At 37.2% G+C, this 22,838-nt stretch overlaps 3 protein-coding genes across 5 annotated transcripts; 2 read left to right on the top strand and 1 right to left on the bottom strand.

Moving 5' to 3' along the window:
- Positions 1-504: 504 nt before the first annotated feature.
- On the bottom strand, positions 505-11,512 carry LOC149021088 (Thioredoxin family protein). The gene is made up of 10 exons (XM_089149352.1): positions 11,142-11,512; positions 9,637-9,675; positions 9,130-9,256; positions 8,524-8,585; positions 6,178-6,245; positions 5,162-5,211; positions 3,950-4,019; positions 3,191-3,314; positions 2,287-2,403; positions 505-1,229 (listed from the first exon to the last, which is right to left on the bottom strand). The coding sequence occupies exons 1-10, from the start codon at positions 11,448-11,450 to the stop codon at positions 1,140-1,142; spliced, it is 1,056 nt and encodes a 351-aa protein (XP_089005478.1). The 5' UTR covers positions 11,451-11,512; the 3' UTR covers positions 505-1,139.
- A 199-nt stretch (positions 11,513-11,711) lies between these two features.
- LOC149021087 (membrin-11-like) lies at positions 11,712-19,424 on the top strand. The gene is made up of 4 exons (XM_089149353.1): positions 11,712-11,987; positions 15,780-15,900; positions 15,984-16,127; positions 18,837-19,424. Exons 1-4 carry the CDS (start codon positions 11,752-11,754, stop codon positions 19,017-19,019), a joined length of 684 nt encoding a protein of 227 aa, XP_089005479.1. The 5' UTR covers positions 11,712-11,751; the 3' UTR covers positions 19,020-19,424.
- A 623-nt stretch (positions 19,425-20,047) lies between these two features.
- On the top strand, positions 20,048-22,461 carry LOC149021086 (mitochondrial pyruvate carrier 1-like). Of its 3 annotated transcripts, XM_089149355.1 has the most exons (6): positions 20,048-20,341; positions 20,551-20,793; positions 21,585-21,702; positions 21,872-21,926; positions 22,019-22,154; positions 22,376-22,461. In XM_089149355.1, exons 3-6 carry the CDS (start codon positions 21,610-21,612, stop codon positions 22,413-22,415), a joined length of 324 nt encoding a protein of 107 aa, XP_089005481.1. In that variant the 5' UTR covers positions 20,048-20,341; positions 20,551-20,793; positions 21,585-21,609; the 3' UTR covers positions 22,416-22,461. The 3 variants fall into 3 exon arrangements, with proteins under 3 accessions (XP_089005481.1, XP_089005480.1, XP_089005482.1); XM_089149354.1 differs by having other exon boundaries at positions 20,048-20,793; XM_089149356.1 differs by lacking the exon at positions 22,376-22,461 and having other exon boundaries at positions 20,048-20,793; positions 22,019-22,158.
- The last annotated feature ends 377 nt before the right edge of the window (positions 22,462-22,838 follow it).

The following is a 22,838-nucleotide window of genomic DNA, read 5'->3' as shown; positions in this document are numbered from 1 at the left end:
ATGAAGTGTGCAGCTTGGTTGGTCATTTGGTTGTCAAAAAACGTTGTGAATATGATTTTTTATTTTTTCGTATCAGACGGTTCAATCTGCTGGCCCAGCAGGTCGGTTTCAGCCAGGATTTATTGTTCCCTGCCACACTGTTATTGCATTATTTAGTTAACTACAACTGACAGCCAGGCCTAGCAAGCAACTCATCTTAACCGGTTGGTCCAAGTTCAAACTTTAGTCAGTTTTTGAACAAGAGAGATTTTGATATTCCTACTTTTTGAGCATAAGAATCAGGCAATTTGTTTGAGCCAATTCAATCAGGAACCTGAGTAGGGCTAGTTCTATTCATGGTTTTAAGGTATTAGAATCAGATTCACCAAAGAAGAGAAAAAGGCAGCTTGACCCAGCAACACAATATTAGTAACCACCCACCCAGAAAAAATTAGCTATTTATGGTTGATCTGACATTCTGATATACCAAATATAAGTAGGGTATTCAGTCGGTTTGCCAACCAGCAAATATAAATAGGGTTTGGAAGCCAAAATTTCTAGGTGAAAGAATTAAGGCTTGATTTCAAAAATGGGCACACCAATTTCTAATCAATCAATTCCTTGTTTGTTAAACCTGCACTTCTGATTGAAATTTTACTTATAAGCTTTGACACTTTGTGGTATTCTTGCACTTCTGAGTGAAATTTAACTTAAACAAAAAAATAAGCTTAGACCCTTATAAGCTTTTGACACTTTGGGGTATTCTTGCACTTCTGACTGAAATTTTACTTAACCAAACAAGAAATTTCTAATCGATCCCAATCATAATGTAATAATCCTGAAATTTCTTTCCAGTTCTGTGAACCAATTAAGAAAGCTGGAGAAATTAAGTCTATCCTTATCACACAGTTGTTAGATGCGGAATAGTCTATCTTCAATCCCAATCAAAGTATAATTCCTCCGTGTCAAACAGTTGTTAGATGCAGAATAGTCTTTATCTCTAAATTTATTACAAAATGACAAAAGGTTTATATGCTCTCTTGAATTGAATTTTTTTTTTGGCTGGTAATTGACATTGATAGAGCTCTATTACAGAGTTATTAACACATTATTACAGGAGATTATGTATATGATAAGCCTAGATGAAGTATATGCATTTATTATGCAGAGTAGGTCTTGAACAAATATGACAAAATCTTCTTGTACTCTCCAATTTGAACACCGGTGTTGGGATCAACAAGATAAGGCACCTACAAAACAAAGTGATCCAGGATTATGGTCAATACCTAAACCAACCAATTCATAATTATGCTTAACATGATGCATGTCTCATCGGACCAAAATCTGGTCCATTTCTGAGATGTGTGACATGTGTTCCAACATCACATCAAAAGGTTAAGGTCCATTTACAAGTCACATCATTTTCTTTTTAAAATTTAATCACAACTCTTTGATGTGACTTGTAAATAAATTTCAACCATCTGATGTGATGTTGGAACACATGTCATACATCTACAAGTCCATTTCCTTGTTAGAAATGGACTGGATAAATTTCCATGTCTCAAATGATTAAAACTAATTCAAGTATCATGTGTTGTGTCACATATACATATTACTAATTAGAATTTCCCCTTTTTTTGGATTTGAAGAGGGGAAGGCCTCATAGGGAATTGGTCTTAGGGGTCACGTTACAAAGACAATACTTGAATTTAGGTCCTAGTTACAAGCAAAGACACTATTACCAAAAAATAGTAGGGAATTTTTTAGTCCTGCCCCTGAATTACATGGCTACCCCCTGGGTTATCCAATTTATCAGCCAGACCCTCTATTACTAATACCATTAGTTTCAGTTAGCTTTTACTTATCCATTTCCAATATTCCCCTAGTTAGTTTTTACTTATCCATTTCCAATATTACTCCCACATTCTAAGTTCAAAAACACTACCCATGAACCATATCTCTCATACTTTGTGGGAATTTACAATTAGAAGAGGAATAAGTCACAAATGATGGTGGAAGAGAGGGTTGTTTATTCAAGGTTATTCTTGTTATTTTGAAAAGTTTAACTTGCTTAAATCAACACTTAACTATAATTTATTAATAGTAGGGAGTATCATTGATATATTTTCACCCTATAGGGGGTCTCATAGATAAATTGGATAACTTAAGGGATATTATTAGATATTATTAATTTTAGGGGGTAGTTCAGGGGATCGCACTGAAAATTTCCCAAAGTAGAAAGTTGCCCGTTCAACAACCTTTTCTTACAAGACAAGAAATATTAATTTCAAAGGAACAAAAGTTTACCTCTTTCAAACCAAACCTCTGGAAGAGTAATTCAGAATTAGAAGATCCTTCTCCTACATTTTCGAGGACATAAGGAAGTTCCAATTCACAAAGTGCTTCACGTACAATTCGTGCATACTGCAAAGGGAAACAAAGGAAAGAAAAGGAATGAATAAGCTGTTAGAACAAAACCATATTTCTCATCTTTAGAGGCATTTGACAAAGTGTTCAAGAAGAAACCAAGTTGCCAATTGTAGCTTGCCACCTGTCCACTACGTGTAATCTAGTATGAATTATCATATAAATGAAAACTTCTCTGGGATATAGCTGCTTCCTTTTTCTTTTCTTTTTTTCAGTTGTCTGCCCATTCAGTTTCCTGGCTCAGATAATACATGATATAACAGGTGAACAAGATGAACCCAAAAACATAGAAATCTTGTAGTCTGCATCATTTGGTAATGGAGAAGAATATAATTACTTTGTAGTCTGCCCATTCTTTGATATTATATATTCAACAGAATGGAACACCCTAAGGAACAGGGTAGCTGTTGTTACCTGGGTTTTATCTTCTTCATTCCTAGGGCTGGCCTTTGGCTGTGCCTGTCCCCCCCCCCCCCCTCTCTTCTTCTGTAGGGCTTTGGTAATATATATTCTTTTTTTTTTTAATTAAAATAAAAGACTTCACCATTTCATTGAAAATGAAATAAATATTAGGTGGTTCTTTAATTATCTTTATATTTTGAATTAAGTTCACCAACAATTCAAACATTTCTTGAATCAGAAATGACTTGTACGCATAACAAGTAGCCATCAGAATCAAGAGAATGTCGAAATATTTCCTAGTAATAGGATGGCTAAATACACTTTTCAGAAGCTTTGAAGATGAAAAGGTTGCATCCATCAATGAAATGAGAACATAGCTTACTGGATTGTTTTCATATGAGAAAAGTTCCAACTTTTGGGGTGGAGGACCTTTTCTGGCTTTTTCCCAGAGCATCATCCCCCTACCTGCTCGAAGAATGGTCGGCATCCATCCTGTGAACATTGTGCTACACCCACGCAAAAAGAATTATCATCAAATCTCAGAAAACCAAATTGATTAATCATATCCTTTCAATAAAGGGTCCGTATAACAACACAGAAATTTCAAAAGAAAAAAACTTGAGGCAGAATTTATATATGGAAAAGAAAATTTGTGGTAGTTAAGGGTTCAATCTCCTTTTTAACAATAGCATTGCATCTCCTAATGTAACTTTGTTTTGTTTTTGTTTTTTAATTTTGTCTTAACATTGACTATGTATTTTAAGATTTTCCCTGTAAGAACCTTAAACAACTTGAAAGGAAGTAAGGGATTGATATCCATGAAATTTAATCTAACAAATATGAATTTGAACCAAAAGCAAACACAACAGAAAAACAATGGATAAAATAGCATGTTAAAATAGATGGTCATAGTTTTACCAACCAAAGAAAATAAGTAATAACAATAATGTATAACATCAGTCTCAATTGTTTCTATAGCATCATTGACTGGTGTTGCAAATTTACTGCATGTGATTGAGTAATGCATATGAATAGAATTGTATGCCGCACAAATTTTTGGGTAGGAAACCATTTACTTCAATGACACAATTATATCTCAAGAAGCTTGTCAGATATGCAATAAAGTTTGAAGTTACATTACCTTTCTAAGAGCCCAAACGGGGGATTGCTTCCACCACCGTACTGATGGAATAGGTATTTCACAATCTCACCTACAAGTTTAAAACGAATTTCCACTTTTATACAACATTAATAGTCTTGTTATTCCTACAACAATATTGGATTGTACCAGAAACAAAAAAAAACTATCAATTTCAATAAGTTTACCTTACACAGCAAAAAACCTTATTCAACTATCAATTCCGACTGATTGATTAGCTTTAACCGGTTGAAACCACAAATATACCACATTTTATTGGTAAAAAGAGAAAAGCATTATCCAATGTAAGGAAGTAAAAATATTATCAGAAGAACAGGGTCATCATCTCCATTAACTTTGTAGATATAAAACCCAACAACCTTTGGATAAGACATATAGTAGCATCCCAAATCTCCAAACAAGCACAAGCCCCCTATAAAGTTTTACCTTTCTAACAATGTGGACATAGTGGATTCCTGGTTCACAACTTTGACAAATTCTTTGAGATGTATTTCCCCACATGTATGGCTTCAAAACTGACTTCTCCAACTGTAACTTATTGACCATGTTCAAGCAAACTTGAAGGCCTGAATAACCACCAAAACCAGTCTGTTCTATGCATAAAGAACCTCAAAATCATGGCATGACCAGACTATTTCCCCACATGTATGGCTTCAAAACTGACTTCTCCAACTGTAACTTATTGACCATGTTCAAGCAAACTTGAAGGCCTGAATAACCACCAAAACCAGTCTGTTCTATGCATAAAGAACCTCAAAATCATGGCATGACCAGACTATTTCTCGAAGTGTAAGTTCCTCATTTAGGTAACCCTTTAAAAAGAAACTAAATTATCTCCCTGCAGTTCTATGAACTCCGAAACTTAAACTTCAAAATCATCCTTAATACAGTCTAGCACATTTTAAAGCTTGATCCTGAGACCTCAAGAAACCTAACCAGCTTCTTCCATAACCAGAAAGATTGCCATTATTCCCCAATCATAGATGTAGAATTGATATTGATGATATTTACTGAACAGAGAAGGGGGGGGGGGTTGGAGAAAGAAAAGGAAAAGGGGGGCGGGGGGAGTGAAGAGGCAAAAGAAGCTGAAATCTTGACCACATGAAACTTGAACATGACACGATAAAGAAGGACAATAGAGAAGCTAACTCAACAGGGAAAAAGGAAACAACTCCATCCAAGATAATCACTTACCACTTTCATACATTGAAATACCAGTATTAGGATCAACAAGGAAAGGGAACCTGCATGAAATCTTCTGTAAGCTTACAATGTCCAAAAGAAATGAGCAACATAGACACAGGAGCAAGCTTTTACATTGATATTTTGATCTTCAGACTGGATTTCTATATTAGCAATTAAATCTAACAGATTGACTCCCGCAGGCTTGAGTGATTCATCAAAAAACTTTTATCTTTGCCCAATATTCTCATTACATGTCATCACTTTCATAGTAGCTGAAGAATTGATTACAATGCATCTAACAAATTTCTTTTATTTGACTAGACAATAACCTTCTGATAGTACACCACTTCTCTTTTATATGCAACCAACACTCTTTCTTTTTATTTCTGAATTTGGTAACCATGAAGACCATAAGAGATTTTTTGTCAGGCAAAAGGTTTCTGGTCACACAGGTCAAGCAAATTTTTTTTGGTCTAGTATACTTATTTGTGACACATGGAACAGTGACATGGCAAATATGACCATTGGATATTTAGGCAAAACTCTAGATAGGCCATCTGTCAAATTTCAGCCTCAGTTTCAACTATATAACCCCCCCCCCAATGTACTGACATATCCTCCATGTGAGTCCATGTATCTGCATCCTTTTGATAGACCCAGATTTTTCAATGCTTTCTTTCCACTTGGCAAACTATCTAGTGAAATGCTGATATTTTACATGTGAGCTGTGGACCACGGGATCTGCCTCTCCAAAAACACTTCAGCCCTTGCCACATGAAAAATGTGTCTGTTAAAGGACTGGGAACTTTTCAACATCTGCCAGACCAGGAATGCCACACCCTTTGTACGATCAACAAGATATTGCTGTGCTCTAATTTCTATGAAAGAATAAAGCATTAAGAATAATGCAGTTCATCATGCTATATTAGTCTCAAGTCAATAGTATGATAGATCATCAATATATCAAATGAAGTGATTAACCAATAAAGGCCTCACAGAACATAGTCAATGAAATTGTTACATACTGCTCCTTGCCACCAAATGTTTTAACCATTTCCCTATGTCTTAAAGAACCTTTTGGGCAAGGATATACCTGCAAAATTTAGTCAACAAGCTCAATCAGAACTGTTAAAAAGAAACTAATGAAAACCATATACCAAAAGAAAGAAACAGCAGAAAAGCCTTATGCCAGCCCATTTCAAAAGAGCCCCCAAATAATCAAGGAACACTGCAAACTGATCCACTCAGCAAAGCAAATAGGAAGGAAACGAGAAGGAATACAAACTACAGTGACTGCTGCGAAAGCCACAAAAACCACAATAAATGCAACATGCATTCCTATTTCCTAATTCTAAAACACCACAGTCCAGTCACAGCCCCTTGCCTAGTAACCTCTCCCCCCAACCCCATTCAAACTCTTTATGTTTGAAAGGGGACTACCATCCTCCCATTAAAGGCAATGCAGAATCAAGGCAACCCCCTTTCTGGAAACCCAAAAAAACTATATCGTACTTTCCATCTCCTATAAACTGAGTAAGCTATATTCAGTTGCCCTTGACTAGATATTGTTAAAAGACCTTTCCTGTTACTGGCACATCATTTTCTTTTTTTTTGGAATAATTAAGCAACAACTCCTCGAAGGAGCTTTCCCCTTCACTTACTAATTTAAATAACATGCTTAATCCTACATTCTTCTTTCTTTCAGGTCCATCTCTAACTTCCTCAACAGTATGTAATGTTCGCAGCCCTCATATGCAAACAATAGAGTAGCTTTAGCCACACGGACATCTCAATATGCAAAATACTAGAAATATAGGAACCATATTCATAATTTGTCATCTCTTGGTTTTAGTGAAACTAATAAACAAAGTGGTATGTAACCCTATCTTCAGAAATACGTATAATCTCTGGTCCTCAAAATGGTCAGGAGACTAGAGTGAGAACATAGAGAAGAAAAACAATATGTGAGCACCTTTCATTTTGTTATAGGAATTGAGATAAAAAGACATTTAACTTATAAACAGGTCAATAACTTCCTAGTTCCTACGCCAGTGGAAATAATTGGAATTACAACCCTTGAAAGCCTTTATTTACTGTTCCCTGAAACAGAATCTAAATGAAAGCACCTGTGGGGGGGGGTAAGTGAAGGAGGAAATAAGCATAAACTAACACTGTAATCCACTACACCAATATCTTCACCTATAGGATACTCTTGAAGCTCTAAAAATCTGCAGTAGAATGTGCTTCAGATCAAATTTTCAGGACTTCTTTATGGAAGTTAAAATTCTGCAGAATTTCTTAAAGAAGAAGACAAGTGCAGAATTTGGAAAGGGGGAAAGGGCTGGCAGGGTAGTGGGACTTGGGGGAAGTGATCAGGGGAGTGGTAGGGCATAGGAATGCTGCTACACAAGTGTGGCAGCAAGGCCAGGGGGTGGGGAAGGGTTGCGCAGAAGCAGGGGGGGCCGGGTAAGGGTGTGATGGCCCAGGGGAGGTGGGAAAGGGGTAGGCAGCTTCTGTACTTAGTAGTACACTGAAGGGACTTGCTGGAACTGCTGCTCGAATGCTTGAAGAGGAAGAAGAAGATGAATTAAATCACTGAAACACTGTTACCCAGCTGCATGTCACTCATCTCAGGATTCCACAACTTCTCTCAAGTTAATTCTTTCAAGTCAATATTTCATTCTTCAAAACTGAAAATTATAATGCAAGAAGAGGCTATTTATTGCCTAAAAATAAAAGACTCCGACTGGGGTTGGGAATCCCTAATAGATAAGGTTTCCAAATCTTGACTAAAACACTTAAAAACATAATCAAATTACTACAAGACCTCAACCCTTAGATTAGAATCTTCTTAAGACATTTAACTTGGGACTTCCAAATAAAAACAACCTTTAAAAGATAAGAAACCCTTTGGATAAGGACTCTTATCTTATCGACTACTAACTAACTCAACACAACTTAAACTCTCAAATAACTTTCAAACTACTAACTCAAACAAAGAAACAAAAGTAGATCCGTGACCCTTGGATTGAGGGGATTCTATCAAGACCCATATTGAGCCCTAAAGAGGCAGGAAATGACCAAAATGCCCCTGGGCTGGTTTGGCCCCTCCCGGACTGGCTTCTCTTTTCAAGTGGGCTTGGGCCCCTTTTGGTTCTTCTTGGGCTGTCTGGGGCCAGGTTATATCAACATATCCATTACTAGGTTGGCCTTTTTGTGTAGCTCTTTTAGCTGCAGTTGAGTCTTGAATGCTATAGAGAGACTCGACATGTCTCCTGTGTTGATAAAATTAAATTTCCTACCACAGTAAAAGAAAAAGGAGGAAAGTTTCAAAGGATCGAATAATCATTTCTGGCATATACAGCTCTCACCTCCACAGAGAGATCCAGCTCAGTCAATGCCTCTCGAACTCTCCTGCAAAAAGGGCATGCCTCTGTTGAAAAATAACATTTAGTACATACCACTAGTGAACCAGTGAAATGCCTAAAGCAGAAAAACAAAATAACAAGATAAGTGAATAAGGTCCAAATTTAATCAAAGCTGTAGGGCAGTTTTTTACTATTTTGTTAACATTCTGTAATTACAAGTTAATTTTTCAGTTTACAAAAATGTAATGATGTCTTTATATTGTGCACAAGAGACAATGTTTAATGTTGAATATGATGTTTCCATAGGCAATACCCACTGTCCTTATTTTTCACATACATTTTTTCCTTTGGTTTTAGGTTTCCACTTCTGCTGATCAAGTTAGGTAATACAAAACAACAAAGATGTATGAAATAGTCAGCAAGGCAAAACCTTTTACTGGATAGGTTGAACAGCTACAAACTTTAGATAACACGCATTCCAAATAATCAGATTGTGTTAATATCTTATTATGCATCTATAGTCTTTGCAGTGATACATGAGGCCGGCAGTTGTTCATGTTCATTTTCATCAAAATACCAAAGAAGTCCATAAGAGCACTAAGAACTCACCAAACTCAAAGAGTTGTAAACGCATCGGAGAATCTTCTGTAGTTATCTGTTGGCTGCCTACACTGCTACGCAGGGATCTTGATCCCCATGGATATCTTGCCACGGTAGACAGGGATGATGTTGCCACCTATTATTTGAAGTAATGTAAGCAGCAGGGAAGTAAGAGGGGGGCCATATGGGGAAATTTCTATGATTTGAAGATTTTCAAATATATAAAAAAGGAAAAAAAGGGGGGGTTATATATATATATATGCTACTCAAATAAACTTTAATTTAAGGCCCACAAGATAACTAACGTTATTAAAAGAAAATGTATGAGAAAAACAAGTAAAAAATGAATGCTAAATCAAGACAACTGGAAATTGCCAAAAATCACAACTTAAATTAAACCCAAAAAAAAAAAAAAAAAAAAACTCAGACTCAATCTAGGTTGTCTGGAAAATAATATTTGAAAGAGCACTAGATTTCCGCATAGGAACCGGAAGAATGCTTTGGCGAAGATGTTACCTCTACGAAATTGTTCCGCTCTTGTGAGGGATCTCCTCCCTGGCAGGAAAATCAAATCAAATAAAGTTAAGTGGCAGTGGGAAAAAAAACCCATCATAACCTTAAAAAGGAAAATCACAGTGTCCAGAAAACTTTTAAAGATAATTGCTTGAAAATAACATGACAGTAGGAAATAATAATAACCTGGATCCTCTACACCATTTATATTATGTATCAAAAAATAATTAAACGAAACCATGTCCAGCAGCATATGATGCTTCATTTCTTTTTCATGGCACTTCAAGTGTCCCAAACCAGACATGGAATGTGAATAGGACAGCATTTAAATCACACGTCAAATTAAAGATCATAGACCATTGTTGCAATGTTTAGTGGTTTATAATTATTTTTTGTTAATGTGGCAGAATGCAACTGGGATCATACTTGGGGACATCTGCACAGGGAGATGGGGCCTACCTTTCATCTGCCATGTGACAGATAATGGCAATGAGGACAGAAATGGGACGAAGTTCCAGTTGAAGAGATACTGTGCACTCTTAAAGTAATGAACTGTAATCTCCAGGCAGCCATAAATTTGTAATTCATCAATAAACATAAAGGATGTAATTGTATTTGGAAGAATTTCCTGGATTGGGACCACTAGTAGAAGGCATGCCCTCCCTTTCAGGAGTCTGCTTTCCCCAACTGGGGTTCTTAGGAGACTGACTTCTTCTGTATCTTCCGTCTTTCTAGTACAAAAATCACTAATCAAAAGGAAAAATTCAAAACATAAAGAAAAAAAGAAACAAGACAAACCAAATTCAGTAAAAATAAGATAAAAGTAAAGGAAAACTATGGAAGAAAATTACTGTAGCACTTGAGATTAAAAGAAACCAAATGCCTCAAACTAAATCTATTTTTATGAAATTGAAAGTAAATCTGATATTTAGAACATTTTCATGTCTTAGTTATGATTCAAGAGCTCCTTAGCTAGAAAAAGGCGTTTGATTCAAGGGCTCAGTTGATTACTTAAAAATCAACATTTGAATTTTTAATACATAGATGAAATAATGAAACAAATGATGTAGAACCCTTAAAAGACAAGGTTTTCAAACATACAAACTACAGCTGCCTGAATCATCTTAGTTCTTTGTCTGGAAGGACGGATGAACCAATTAATACTGTCTAAACATCAGATAACCAACAAACTTCAACGGAGCCTTATCCCAACCAAATGGGATCAGGACCAGGATTCCGACGTTGCCCTAGTTTTGGAGTTGGGTGCTATAATCAACAGCAATGCTAAGAAGGACTCTGGGATCAACTATATAGCCGAGCAACCAATAGTGGTATTCATTGAAGTCGTCAGATCATACCACAGAAAAGATGAACTACAGTCCATTTAGTCATATTTAATACTGTAATTCATCTGTAAATGGACAGATATTGGTCTCAACCCTATCTTCAGAATGCAGGGTAAAATCAAAAGGCACACACTAAAATAGGAACGAAGTCGAGAAACGTACACTGAAGACCCTAAGCAGGGGACACAGAATAGATAAGAAGCTGGTTGATGGCTTCCCACCATCATCAGAATCTCCACTACTCTCATTGGAGCTTCCGGTATTTGCATCTGAATCAACGGACTTTGCATGAAATTTCTTTTCGCAGGGAACCCATTTCCCATTTCTCAAGAATCTTGAATATTTCTTCAAGGAATCTTTCGTCAATGGTGAAACATGAAGATTTCCGAGTGAAACTTTCTCATTCTTGAAGGGGCTATGACATGGCGGTTCGGAGTAACCGAAGTGCCGATAGGAGTTAATGGATAACATGATGGAGATGCTGAGGGCATGCGCGAGTTACGGGCATGCGCGAGTTACGGGATAAACTCCCCCCTCAATTATCACATTTAAACTGAATTTTTTTTTCTCGGGTGGTAAAAATAAATAACTTATTTCAAATTGAGATTAAATATACAGGAAACGATGTTTTACAGTTTAAATAAAATTACCGGGAAAAAATTGTACAGGTGATCTTTCCTTCAAATTTCGAACGCACTTCTCGGAACGCATATAAAACGATTAACACAGGAAACTACTTGCGCGGTTTATTGATCCTTCTCTGCAATCAGCCATGGAGGGCGAGACGTTGTGGGATGTCTACCAAAGCTCAAGGAGGTTATTGCTGATGACCAGAGACGGGTTGGAGAAGCTCGAAGGCTACGAAAGATCATCCTCTAGTAGACTGGATTCTCCTGATATTTCTGCCTCTCTCAAGAAATACATTGTCCACATCCAATGTCTCTGCCTCCAGATGAATCGTCTCTGGAGATCCGTTGCTTTCAAACCCCAAGGTGATCTCTGGTTGAGGTACCATTTCTACCCTAACTTACTACGATCTCTGTTACCTTATCAAATGGATATCTTCTTTTGGTGCCCAACTGGGTTATTGTCTAACCTCCATTTAGAACATTCATGTTCTCCATTTGGGGCACATTATAACTCGGTTTTTAACTATACTAAAAAAAATATTTCAATAATCATTTAAACAAAATAAATTAGAAGTATGGTATATTTCCCTCATTTCATAGTAGCTACATAGATTTCTTCCCAATTTAAGTAGAATGATGGAAGGACTATTGGTTATAATATAAAACAGAATAATGGTCCTGAATATTGCCTAGCTACAGAAAATCCTTAGGAAGGTGAGCTTAGCTGCCCCAAGAGAAAGGGGTGGAGTTTAAAAAGAGGTTTTGTGAAATCGCTTACTGATGAAGTGATCTAGCAACAAAAAGGGGCTTTGGTCCCCTTTGGGAGAGACACAAATAAGATGTGAAAAGAGATGACTACTTCTATTAAGAAGGTTTTTGAGTATAGCTTTGGAGGAGGGAGAGGAAAACACTATTTATTCCTATGCAGATACTTGTTGATAGGATGATGAGGTACAATTTTCCAAACAACCATAAAGACTAAGCTAGTTTTAAGACACGGGCCGTCACACAGCAAAGGACAAAAGATTTAAGAGTATCTACAAATGCATAAATTTGCTCTAAATGAAAACTAAGAAGACTGATAAAAGTAAGGATGAAAAAATTTGAAGATCTTTATAACAACATGAGCAGAAGGGGACAAGGGGGAAAAATTATCTTAGCTATCTATAACATAGCTTCTGCAAGGGAAGGGAAGAATACAGATTCAAGCATGTTGGATGTATTAATGGTGATGATCTAAGCGTACCACAAGGGACAAGAACATTAAGAAGATATGGGAAAGTTATATGTATAGTCTACTAGATGAAGACACTTTTAGTAATAGGGTTCCAGATGACTACATACACAAACAAATGGGGGTGTCTAAGGTGAAAGAAGGTTTAAGGAGGACGAAAGTAGGTAAGACACAATACCCAAATGAAAACCCAACATAGGTCTAGAAGAGTTTAGGAGTTTGTAGCTTGTCTTGGCTAACCAAGTTTCATAAGATGATGAACACAAGGAAAATGCATATAAATGGAGGAGAAGCATCATGGTTTTCATTTACAAAAATAAAGATGATATTCAGACCTACGATGAAACTAATGAGTCATATTAGGAAATTATGGGAGAAAATTATTGAAACCCACCTAAGACAAACAAACTATTATCACAGAGAACCAATTTTCGTTTTATGTACTGATGATCCATAATAAAAGTTATATACTTACTCAAAAGACTCATGGAAAGAATATCTACATATGGTCTCTATTGACCAAGAAAAAGCTTATGACAAAGTCCTTAGAGAGTTAATATAACAAGATACTAGAGAGGAGAAGTGTTTCAAGTAATTAGCAGCCATAATTCAAAGATATTTATGATGGTGTAGTGTAAAAGCTATTCCTTGGGTGGGGAGAGGGGCGGGGGGAGAGTCAAGGTATTGAATTTCTTATTACAATTGCATTACATCAATAATTAACTTCAAGCAAGTATTTCTTTGTGCATATCATGGATGTTTTAACCAAAGAAATTCAAAATGAGGTTCCTTGTGTATATCATGTACATGTTGTGTAAGTTTTTAACTTTGATTGCATTAGAATAGATAATAATGTGGTGAAAGTTGATGAGGGAGAGATATTGTAAAGTGACTCAGTCTGGGCTCAATCATTGAAAAAAAAAAAAAAAGGTGATATAGAGAATGATGTTCCACAGAAGATTAAAATAGAATGGATGAAGTGGAGAGGTGCATTTGGCCTATTCCTTTAAAATGTGAGGAAAATTTTATAAGATGGTTGTACCACCAGCTATAATATATGGTTTAGAAAGTAGGCAGTTAAGACACATAATATAAACAAACTGAATGTAGTATAAATGAGAAAGTTGAGCTGGGATAGTGAGAAAACTAGAAAGGATAAAGTAAGAGTGATCATGTTAGAGCTGATTTAGAAGCAGCTGTGATACATGATAATGATTTGAGGTGGCATGACTATGCCCGAAGGAGGCTTTGGATGCCCTAATACTGAGGGAGTGGTTTGAGTTAGATTGAAGAGGCTACATGTGCCAAGTGTCTTCCTAAAATGACCTCAAAACTGATGATTAAAGACATGCATAGCTTAGACCTGTATTAAGTATGACATCAGATGGAGCTAATTGGGGGACAAGGTTCCATGTACAAAATCCCATTTAGTTGGGGATAAGGATGAGTTGTTCTTGGGTTTTCATTTCCTTCTAGAGATTAACAATCTAGTGGATTTTCGCATAGTATAAGTGAAAACAAGAGAATTTGCCTCTTCCTGTGGAATTCCATGATTCCATTGGTGTTTTAGCACTTAATAGTATTTTTTATAATAAGTGAAAATAGGGTAACATTGTGTATCCCGTAGTGCTGGGTACACCCTCTTTTTAAAATCACTAAGGCTGCGTTTGTTTGCAAATGTGGGTGGGAAAAAAAAACATATGGGCCCCATGTGTAATGGGGTGAGGGAGAAGGAAATGATATGAAGGGATTTTGTGGAAAAATGTTGAATGTGGGTTCCACTTTTTGGTTTTCCACACTTTTTCACAAAGTCCTACATATTTTGTGGGGTTTTGAAAAGGGCATGGGGTGGGAAAGTTAGCATGCCACCTCACTAGAATTAAGGAAGCTTGTCTCCAGCTTTCCCACCCTCATCAACCAAACAAACCACACTTTTGGGATTTAATGGAAAAGTTTGATTTTTCAAATTTTTTTCCCACCCCACCTTTATTCCAGCAAACAAACACAGCCTAAGTGATGGAAACTTTGGCAGATTTTGTTTGTGTATTGTGCTTTACAGATGTCAATTAGCCCCAAATGTTGGAAGCTGTACTTGCCTAACAGGCTTCCTTTGCATTACAAGATTTTATCATAGTGATACTTTGTCATTAAGAAAAAGGGCGAACCCAGTGCCACAGGCTTCTGCACTAGCAGAGTTCAGGGGAGCAATTTTCCTAGGCAGCCTTATCCTCATATATATGAGGGAACCAATTTATGGGGAAATGAGGATTAATTCATTTTTCTAGCATTGGTGGAATTTGATTCACTTTGATGAGTCTTGGAAGTGGAAAAGGTCCTTTAATCATGCTGGTCACATGTATGTGGTTTTAGTTCTGTTATGATGGTTACGTGTATGTGCTGCAAAGAGTGACTTGTAGTACCATGATGAAAATGACTCGGTAGCAGGCAGCTTGATGTCCATGCATAGTTGTCAAGACATTGCCTAGATTATGCCTAGGTGGCCCCTTGGTGCCAGCTGCTGTGGTTGACCTGGGTGCCTTGGTCACCTAATCAGGCAGCTTGGACACCTTGTTCACCTAATTGTTTTCACTTTAACCTTCGCCAACACCTTGGTTCTCCTAGTTCCTTGACAACTGTGTCTATGACAGCAAAGCTTCTAAGGACTATCAAGGGAATTCACATGGTTGGACATCATCCCCTGTTTAGCCATTCTTGCTTTGATCATTGGTATAAAGCTGGATGGTTATAATGTGAAGTTGCTGGTTTTTGCAAAAAAGTTGCTCATACAGCATATTTTGGGTTCTTCTGGACAGCCCCTTCTTGTTCCCTCAGATATTTATACATCTGTCTTTCTTGAGTTACGGTTATTTTCTCACTCAGGAATTTCTCTGAGATAATAGTATGGTTTTGGTTGATTACGATCCTGTTGACCTACAGAAAAATGGAGCAGGTTTCAGAAGAAACTGATTCATTGAAGGAAAACCTTGATAAATTTTTGCTACGCAATAGGAAAAGGAAGCAGGAGGCTTGGGAGAGGGCACAATTACTTGGGAGAGCTGTAATATTCTAGACTTCCTTCCAATGATAGAGTTATCGCTGTTTTAGTCACTCATCTGATGTGTTTGTGCCTTTTCTTTTAAGAATGGGGATTCTGTTTATGTCTTGAGAATCTTTGATGAAGAACCACAAGAGACGACCTACAGCTCATCCAAGATGCTTGAAGAAGCTTATTCTACTGGAGTGGCTATCTTGTCCAAATACGCAGAGGAAGGGGAATGGTTCAAGGTAATGCAAATGCTCACTTTTATTTTAGTCAGCAGCAATCCTTTAAGTTGATTTTCATTTAGTTGATATAATGAATTGCTGAAATTGAAAATCCACCAAGTGTTCCAGAGCTTCTACTTTTATGCTATCTATCTCTTGAGCACTGTGATTTAGTTTTCATGCAGTAGATTTTTTTGGGGCTAGCTTGACATCTTTGAAGCCCAAACTGGGAACCAGGTCCAAATCTGATTTGTTGTAGAAGGAAAATTAAGCATTACATTGGGCTAATACCATGATCTTCTCTTTTATTATTGTAGAAGGAAGTTGGGTAAGTTTGTAACAACAACTAGATAGGATTTAATTTTACTTTTATGTAAAATCAGTTTTAGAGTTTGGTTTCTATCGTTAGAAGGAAAATTAAGCATTAAATTTGGCTAATATTATGATCTTCTATTTTTGAGTTTCAAGAGGATGTTCTTAATGAGGAAGCAGAAGTTTGTATGTTAGAGCCTCTCATCTTCGAAGCTCAACAAATAATTGTCATGAAAAGGTCCATCTCCTCATTTCTCCCATCCCCAAATGTAAATCTCTAAATCTCACCCACTTTGCTTTCGCTGATGATCTCATGATTTTCTCCAAAGCTGATCACAAGTCCATCTCTTCCATTCTCTCGGCCCTTTCCCTCTTCGAATCTCTCTTTGAGAATCTCTCTCCTTCAGCTCTCGGGCTTCAAGCCTGGTTCTTTCCGTGTTACCTACCTCGGTCTTCCCCTTATTCCTGGTAGGCTCACTCGCCACCATTGCCTCCCTATGCTTGACCACATTCACAAGCAACTTTGGAAAGGTAGGCTTCTCTCCTTTGCCAGTAGAGTGGTGCTCATTCGATCAGTCCTTCAATCTTCCTATCTCTATTGGTGTGGTATCTTTTCCATCCCGAAATCCACCGTCCATGCCATGGAGTCCCTGTTCTCTGCCTTCCTCTGGAAAGGGCGTGAAGCTTCCCGCTTCATCCACCCTGTTTGTTGGTTGACCATTTGCCGCCCAATCTTTGAAGGTGGCCTCGGTATTCGTCGAATCTCTAATGTTAACTTGGCTTGCCTTCTCAAGCTTATCTGGAAGATTTCCTCAAAGCAAGACTCCATTTGGGTTAATTGGGTTTATTTTTTTCCTTCTCCATTCAAATTCCCTCTGGACGGTCCCCGTGCCCTCCAATCCTTCTTGGATTTGGAGGGAAATCCTTTTGCTTCGTCCCCGTGCTCTCTTTGCTATCTCTACTTCCGTCTCCACTAGCTCTTCCACCTCTTTCTGGCTAGACCGTGGCATCTGATGGGCATTCTCTTTTTCCTTTTTGGTCTCTATGCTGTCTATAAGTCCTGCATCCCCAAAACCACCCCCATGTCTACTTTCATTTCCAATGGCTCTTGGTCCCCTGCTCCACTTCCCTCTCTCACACATGTTTGGAACTCCCTTCCCTCCATTTCTGGCTCCCCCAGCAACACTACCATCTGGCTCCCATCCCCTACCAAAACCCTTTCCACCTCCTCAGCTTGGAACCTTCTTCGTACCCACAACCCTAATTCCCCTGGCCTCCCCTAGTTTGGTTCAAAAGGCACATTCCCGGCACTCCCTCACCTTTTGGAGGGCCCTTCACCATGCCCTCTCTACACAATCCTTCCTTATTGGTCGTCATATCCCTGTTAACCCAAGTTGCATCCTTTGTTTGAATGGTTCGGAGGACCTTGATCACATTTTCTTTTCTTGCCCTTTTTCCAAATCTATCTAGAAAAAGCCCTATCCTATATTTGGCCCCATTCAAAGCGATCTTTTGGCTTTGTTAGTGAATGGGCTTAGATTTTGAGAAACTTCTCAGGTTCTTCTATTGCGATCGGGTTGGTAAGCTCGTGTTCTGTGCCGTTGTCCATCATCTTTGGTGGGAACGCAATCTTCGGAGATGAACTTCCAAATCTCGATCGAAAGATATGATTTGGAATGCCATCTATTTTGATGTTTCTACTAGACTCGTAGCTACTCCCCATCCCCTGATTGATGATACTCCAAGGAATAGGCTTATTGTTGTCTCCTGGGACCTTAACCTTTCTTTCTAGTCTTCTTCCTAAAAACCTTTCTTGTTTGTTCTTATTTCGTTAATATATTATTTATTCATCCGGAAAAAAAAACTGTCATGAAAAAGCTACAATAGGATGGTGCTCGTTAAAGACTATCAAAGCAACATAGAAAACACTTACCCCCAAAAAAAGAAAGGCAACACTAAAGGAGTTAGAAGAAATAAAACAAGACCTTGAAACTAACTTCTTGAACCTTGGCTTTTACGCCCCATTCTCTAGTATATGTTACAGCATTTCTTCATTAACTTGAATTCAGTCACCTGTACGTTTTGGAAAAGCAAGTTTGAGAAAGAAGTGTGGATTTGATTGCTCAGCCTCAACAAGGTTGAGGTAATTCACAAAAGGATATCCTTTTTATCATTAAGGTTTTTTAGTATTTTTTGAGCACTTCAAATTGATATGACAATGGATGATGCAGTTCTATATTCAGAATACTTATTCCTAGAAGCACTGAATTATTCTAGTTTTCTCTTTTAATTGAGCTGCATTTTTTAGAGTGAATAATAAATGAATTGCTGGTTACAGTTTTTCCATCTATCACAGTTACCCATTATTTTCATTGTCACATTGGATTAATATGGTAGACTGTTATCTTCTCTGCTCAGAGAGCACAATGGAAAGCACTGGACATCCTCAACACAGTTCGGCTCTCAACTGCAATATCAAAGCTCATTGAGAAGCATAACAGCATCGACAGATGGATCAAATACACTTGGATGGTAGTAACATTAATTGCTGTGTCAGCCTTCTGGAGGTGGATGCATATTGAAAAGTATATTGAAAGTTGAAAGTATGTACTTAGAGATATGGCTATACCTCAATATTAGACACATTGTTTGAATGATTGTCACATTTTATGTTCATATGGATGGAGATTTCAATACGAAATAGAATGTACATGGTTATGTGTATTGAAGGTAAAGTGTATGTAAAGTTGTGAAGAGGAGTGAGAGAGAATGGAGTGTTTTGAAAGTTGAAACTATGTATCTAGAGGGATGGCTATACCCCAATGTTAAACATTTCATTCAAATGATTTTCACATTCTATGTTCATTAGAATGGAGATTCCAAATACAAATTAGAATGTGCATAGTTTTTATATTTTCTAGAATAAGTACTAAGATTTAATTTACTCGGTTGCCAGCAGGGCAACAGGAACATTCTGCTACCCAGGCAGCAGCCAAATTTCCTGTAAGACCCCCTTCTATGCATGCAAAATGTTGTAGTTGCATCTATGGATACAAAATTTTCATCTTTTCAGTCATTTCATCTCATCATCTCATCTAAGATAGTCTTTTTCCCCATATATTTATTTGTTTTCTTTTTCTGTTATATCCAACACCAAGATTCCTCTGTTTTTCTCCATTTCCAGATTGTTTGATTATTACTCATCGAAAGAAAGATTACCCTCTTCTGTACTGTTAAAATAGGTGATTCTTTTGATCCTGTTGAATGGGCAGAAGTTTTATTATATATGTAACTAAGGAATTTCCATGGTTGTAATTTAGAGTAACCATGGAAATTTATGCTTATTTTAATGGCAGGCTAGTCTCTGATTGTAAACAAGGTATATATTGTCTCTGTGTGTGTGTGTTTTTTTTTTATTTGGGGGAATCTACCTTGCTAAGTACATTTAAATGAATTCCAGTGGAGAAACTTTCCAACTATTGAAAATTACTCTCCCCTTGGACCCAAATGAATCTTTTAATGAAGAGTTCAAGCCTAAAAATACAACAACATGAATTATGAATCTACAAGATCTTTAACACAAAGTGTAAGAGAACAGTTACCAAAATTTTGATGGTCAATCAAGCAGTTTTGTCCAGTCGAGAAGCCCACATTCTCAGACAAAGCTAGCAACTGCTTGTTCTTCTTTCTCCACTGATTCATACCTACAGCGATACATAAATGTCTTTCTTCTGGGTTACTGTAGCATGCTTCTGATATCATTCAGGACAAAACTGATTTTGAATTGTTTCTCTTCGTTGATACCTAAACAAGCCCTTTATTTAGACCAAATTCAACATGAAATTAAGGGAAATCCACAAGGACTGAACCACGTAGACCTTTCTCGCTCGTATCAATAACTCAAGCTTCTTTGCACTGTGCTGGTAACCACTACTATTTATTAACACTCGCTTAAAACTTCTGGAACTCGAACTCCCACAGAGAAGAACGCTCGAACGCGTCTTTAACCGTAGATTTCTTTATACGCTCATATGAGAAAACGTTTAGATACCTTTTCAACTGTCTGTTACGATCTTACCTCCCGATTGGTAGCAGAAATGTTCCTGATTCCATTTCATTGGTTGTCTAACAGGGTAGTGACGAAGTTTTTAACCCACCCCAGAAAAACCAATAAATTGCAACGGTCTGAAATGATCCTACGGGTGATTCCATCAACGATTTTTTGACCTAAAAACGTCCATGAGAAATGCTACGTACATTCGAAACGGTTTGCTCCATGCTTTTCAGAACGATAATCTATAGCAGGAACCAAAGGGGAAATTTTACCCAAAACTGCTTCCTCAGTCCTCGCTTCTCTCTTCCAAAGTGTCGAAAGGTGAAACTCCATGCCTGTCTCCTTGCTATTGCTGCTATATCTAATGAATATTGATTGATTATTGCTGCTATATCTAATGACTATTGATTGATTGGATTGCATATATTTCTTGTTCATGTGTTAAGTTTCCAAATTACTCAAATCTTTTTGTTAGTGAATGATTTTCTAGGTTTGGAGATTTTCTTTTTTCTATTTGTTCAACCTGCATCAGTTTCTTTTATTTATAATATACCACTTTTCATTGCTTTAGCTGAGTTCTGGTGTCTCGTTTTAGCACTTGCACAAAAGAAAGGGTAACTGATATGGCAAGAATTCCTTGAAAGTCTTGTTGTAAGCTGTTCTACCTAGTAATAGAAATTATCTTGTCTGAAATGAGAAAGATTACAATCCCAACTTTCGTGTGCATCTCTCTTTATCGTTATTCCCGGCAACCAATGCAGTATGCTTTTCTGTGACGATTTTCTCATTTTCTCACTTTGTTACTTAAAAAACCATTGAAAAGATGAAAGAAGTAAACTTTTGGTCAATGATTATGCTGATGTTTTACCAGCCAGAGGTGTAGCTTTAACTGTTATATTCTGTTGCCTGGATGCATTTCTTGCCACTTTCAGGCACCGGGTTTAACTCTTGAGAATTTTGAATTAAGAATAAAAGAAGCAATAAATTCTTGTTTAGTTCCTGTTTTTTTCTATTTTAGTTTACAAGTATGATGCACAGCTCAATTTGTTCCAGTTTTGGTAACTATGATAAGAAAACTAATTAGCCGATTAACATTTCTGGCTTATGTACAGGTTTCGAAGAAACGATCAATCGAAAATGTCGGCCTTTCGAACTTTCTGGAACAGCCCAATGGGTCCCAAAACAACTCACTTTTGGGGACCTGTTGCTAACTGGGGATTTGTTGTTGCTGTATGCCTCTTACTTTTTCCTGATTGTTAATATATCTCAATTTATGTCAAGCACTTTTTTGCTTTTTCATGCAGTAGTTATCCATCAACTCACAGGTCTTGAGTAGATATCATGTTTCTGTATGACTACCTTGGTATAGTCATAATATTGTTACTGTTTGCGTCTACAGGGATTGGCAGACACACAGAAACCCCCAGAGATGATATCAGGCAACATGACTGGAGGTTAAAAATATTGTAATCTTGAAGTTCTTCATGTGCCCCTGGTGGTTGTTATATGAGACTGTCTCTTAATTTTGCTCTTATTGTTGTCACAGTTATGTGTGTTTATTCTGCATTGTTCATGAGGTTTGCCTGGATGGTGCAACCTCGCAATTATCTGCTTCTGGTATGCCATACAGCTAATGAGTCAGTGCAGCTCTATCAGCTTTCTCGTTTCGCAAAGGCAAATGGGTAAGAAACTAACACATCCTAAAACGATAATATTCATGTCCATGTTACTGTACAAAGCAAGAAAGATGGTTTCCTATTCATTTCTGCCCAAAAAACTGCTGCATCTCTTCATTCGTATCTCTTCATTCATTAGTTTTCTGATTGTGATACTTACTGTTCTTTCAATAATGTGGATCTATCTGGATTAACATGTCAAATTGCTATGTTTCTTTTTATGGCAGGTACTTGGGCCAAAAGAAAGAGGAGGCTAAACAGCAGTAGCTGTTAAATCATGTTTTATTTTCCCCCTTTAGTTAGGGGCTGTTACTTGATCTTCTGCATACTCTGTGTTCTTCTTTCTGTACATTGTTTTTCTTAATCTATATTCTCCTGGCATATTTGGCTTTTCTTTTGCCAAAAACAGGGCTGACACAATTTTAAAGAAATTGAAGGAGCTTATGTATTTGATTCATTATGTTCTCATTAATCTGTGTGGTCAAGAGACAATAAACAAATACGGATTTTCTTACTGGCATTGCTTAATGCTTTTGAACTCTCAATCCCTGATCAAAGGGTTTTAGTTAAAAGAAAGGGTGAATGAACAGAATTATCTGACTGGTCCCCTAAAAGGAGTAAAATCTGACATGTGGAATGTCAGATGGAGTTAGACTGTAGTAAGGTAGACCTCAAGTCCTGTGCTCACTT

Source organism: Hakea prostrata, chromosome 3 (genome assembly GCF_041222555.1).
Source record: "Hakea prostrata isolate BN-2017 chromosome 3, UWA_Hpros_2, whole genome shotgun sequence".
NCBI classification, from domain to species: Eukaryota; Viridiplantae; Streptophyta; class Magnoliopsida; order Proteales; family Proteaceae; genus Hakea; species Hakea prostrata.
The sequence above is the reverse complement of the archived record's forward strand: the minus strand, read 5'-3'. Positions and strand labels throughout refer to the sequence as shown.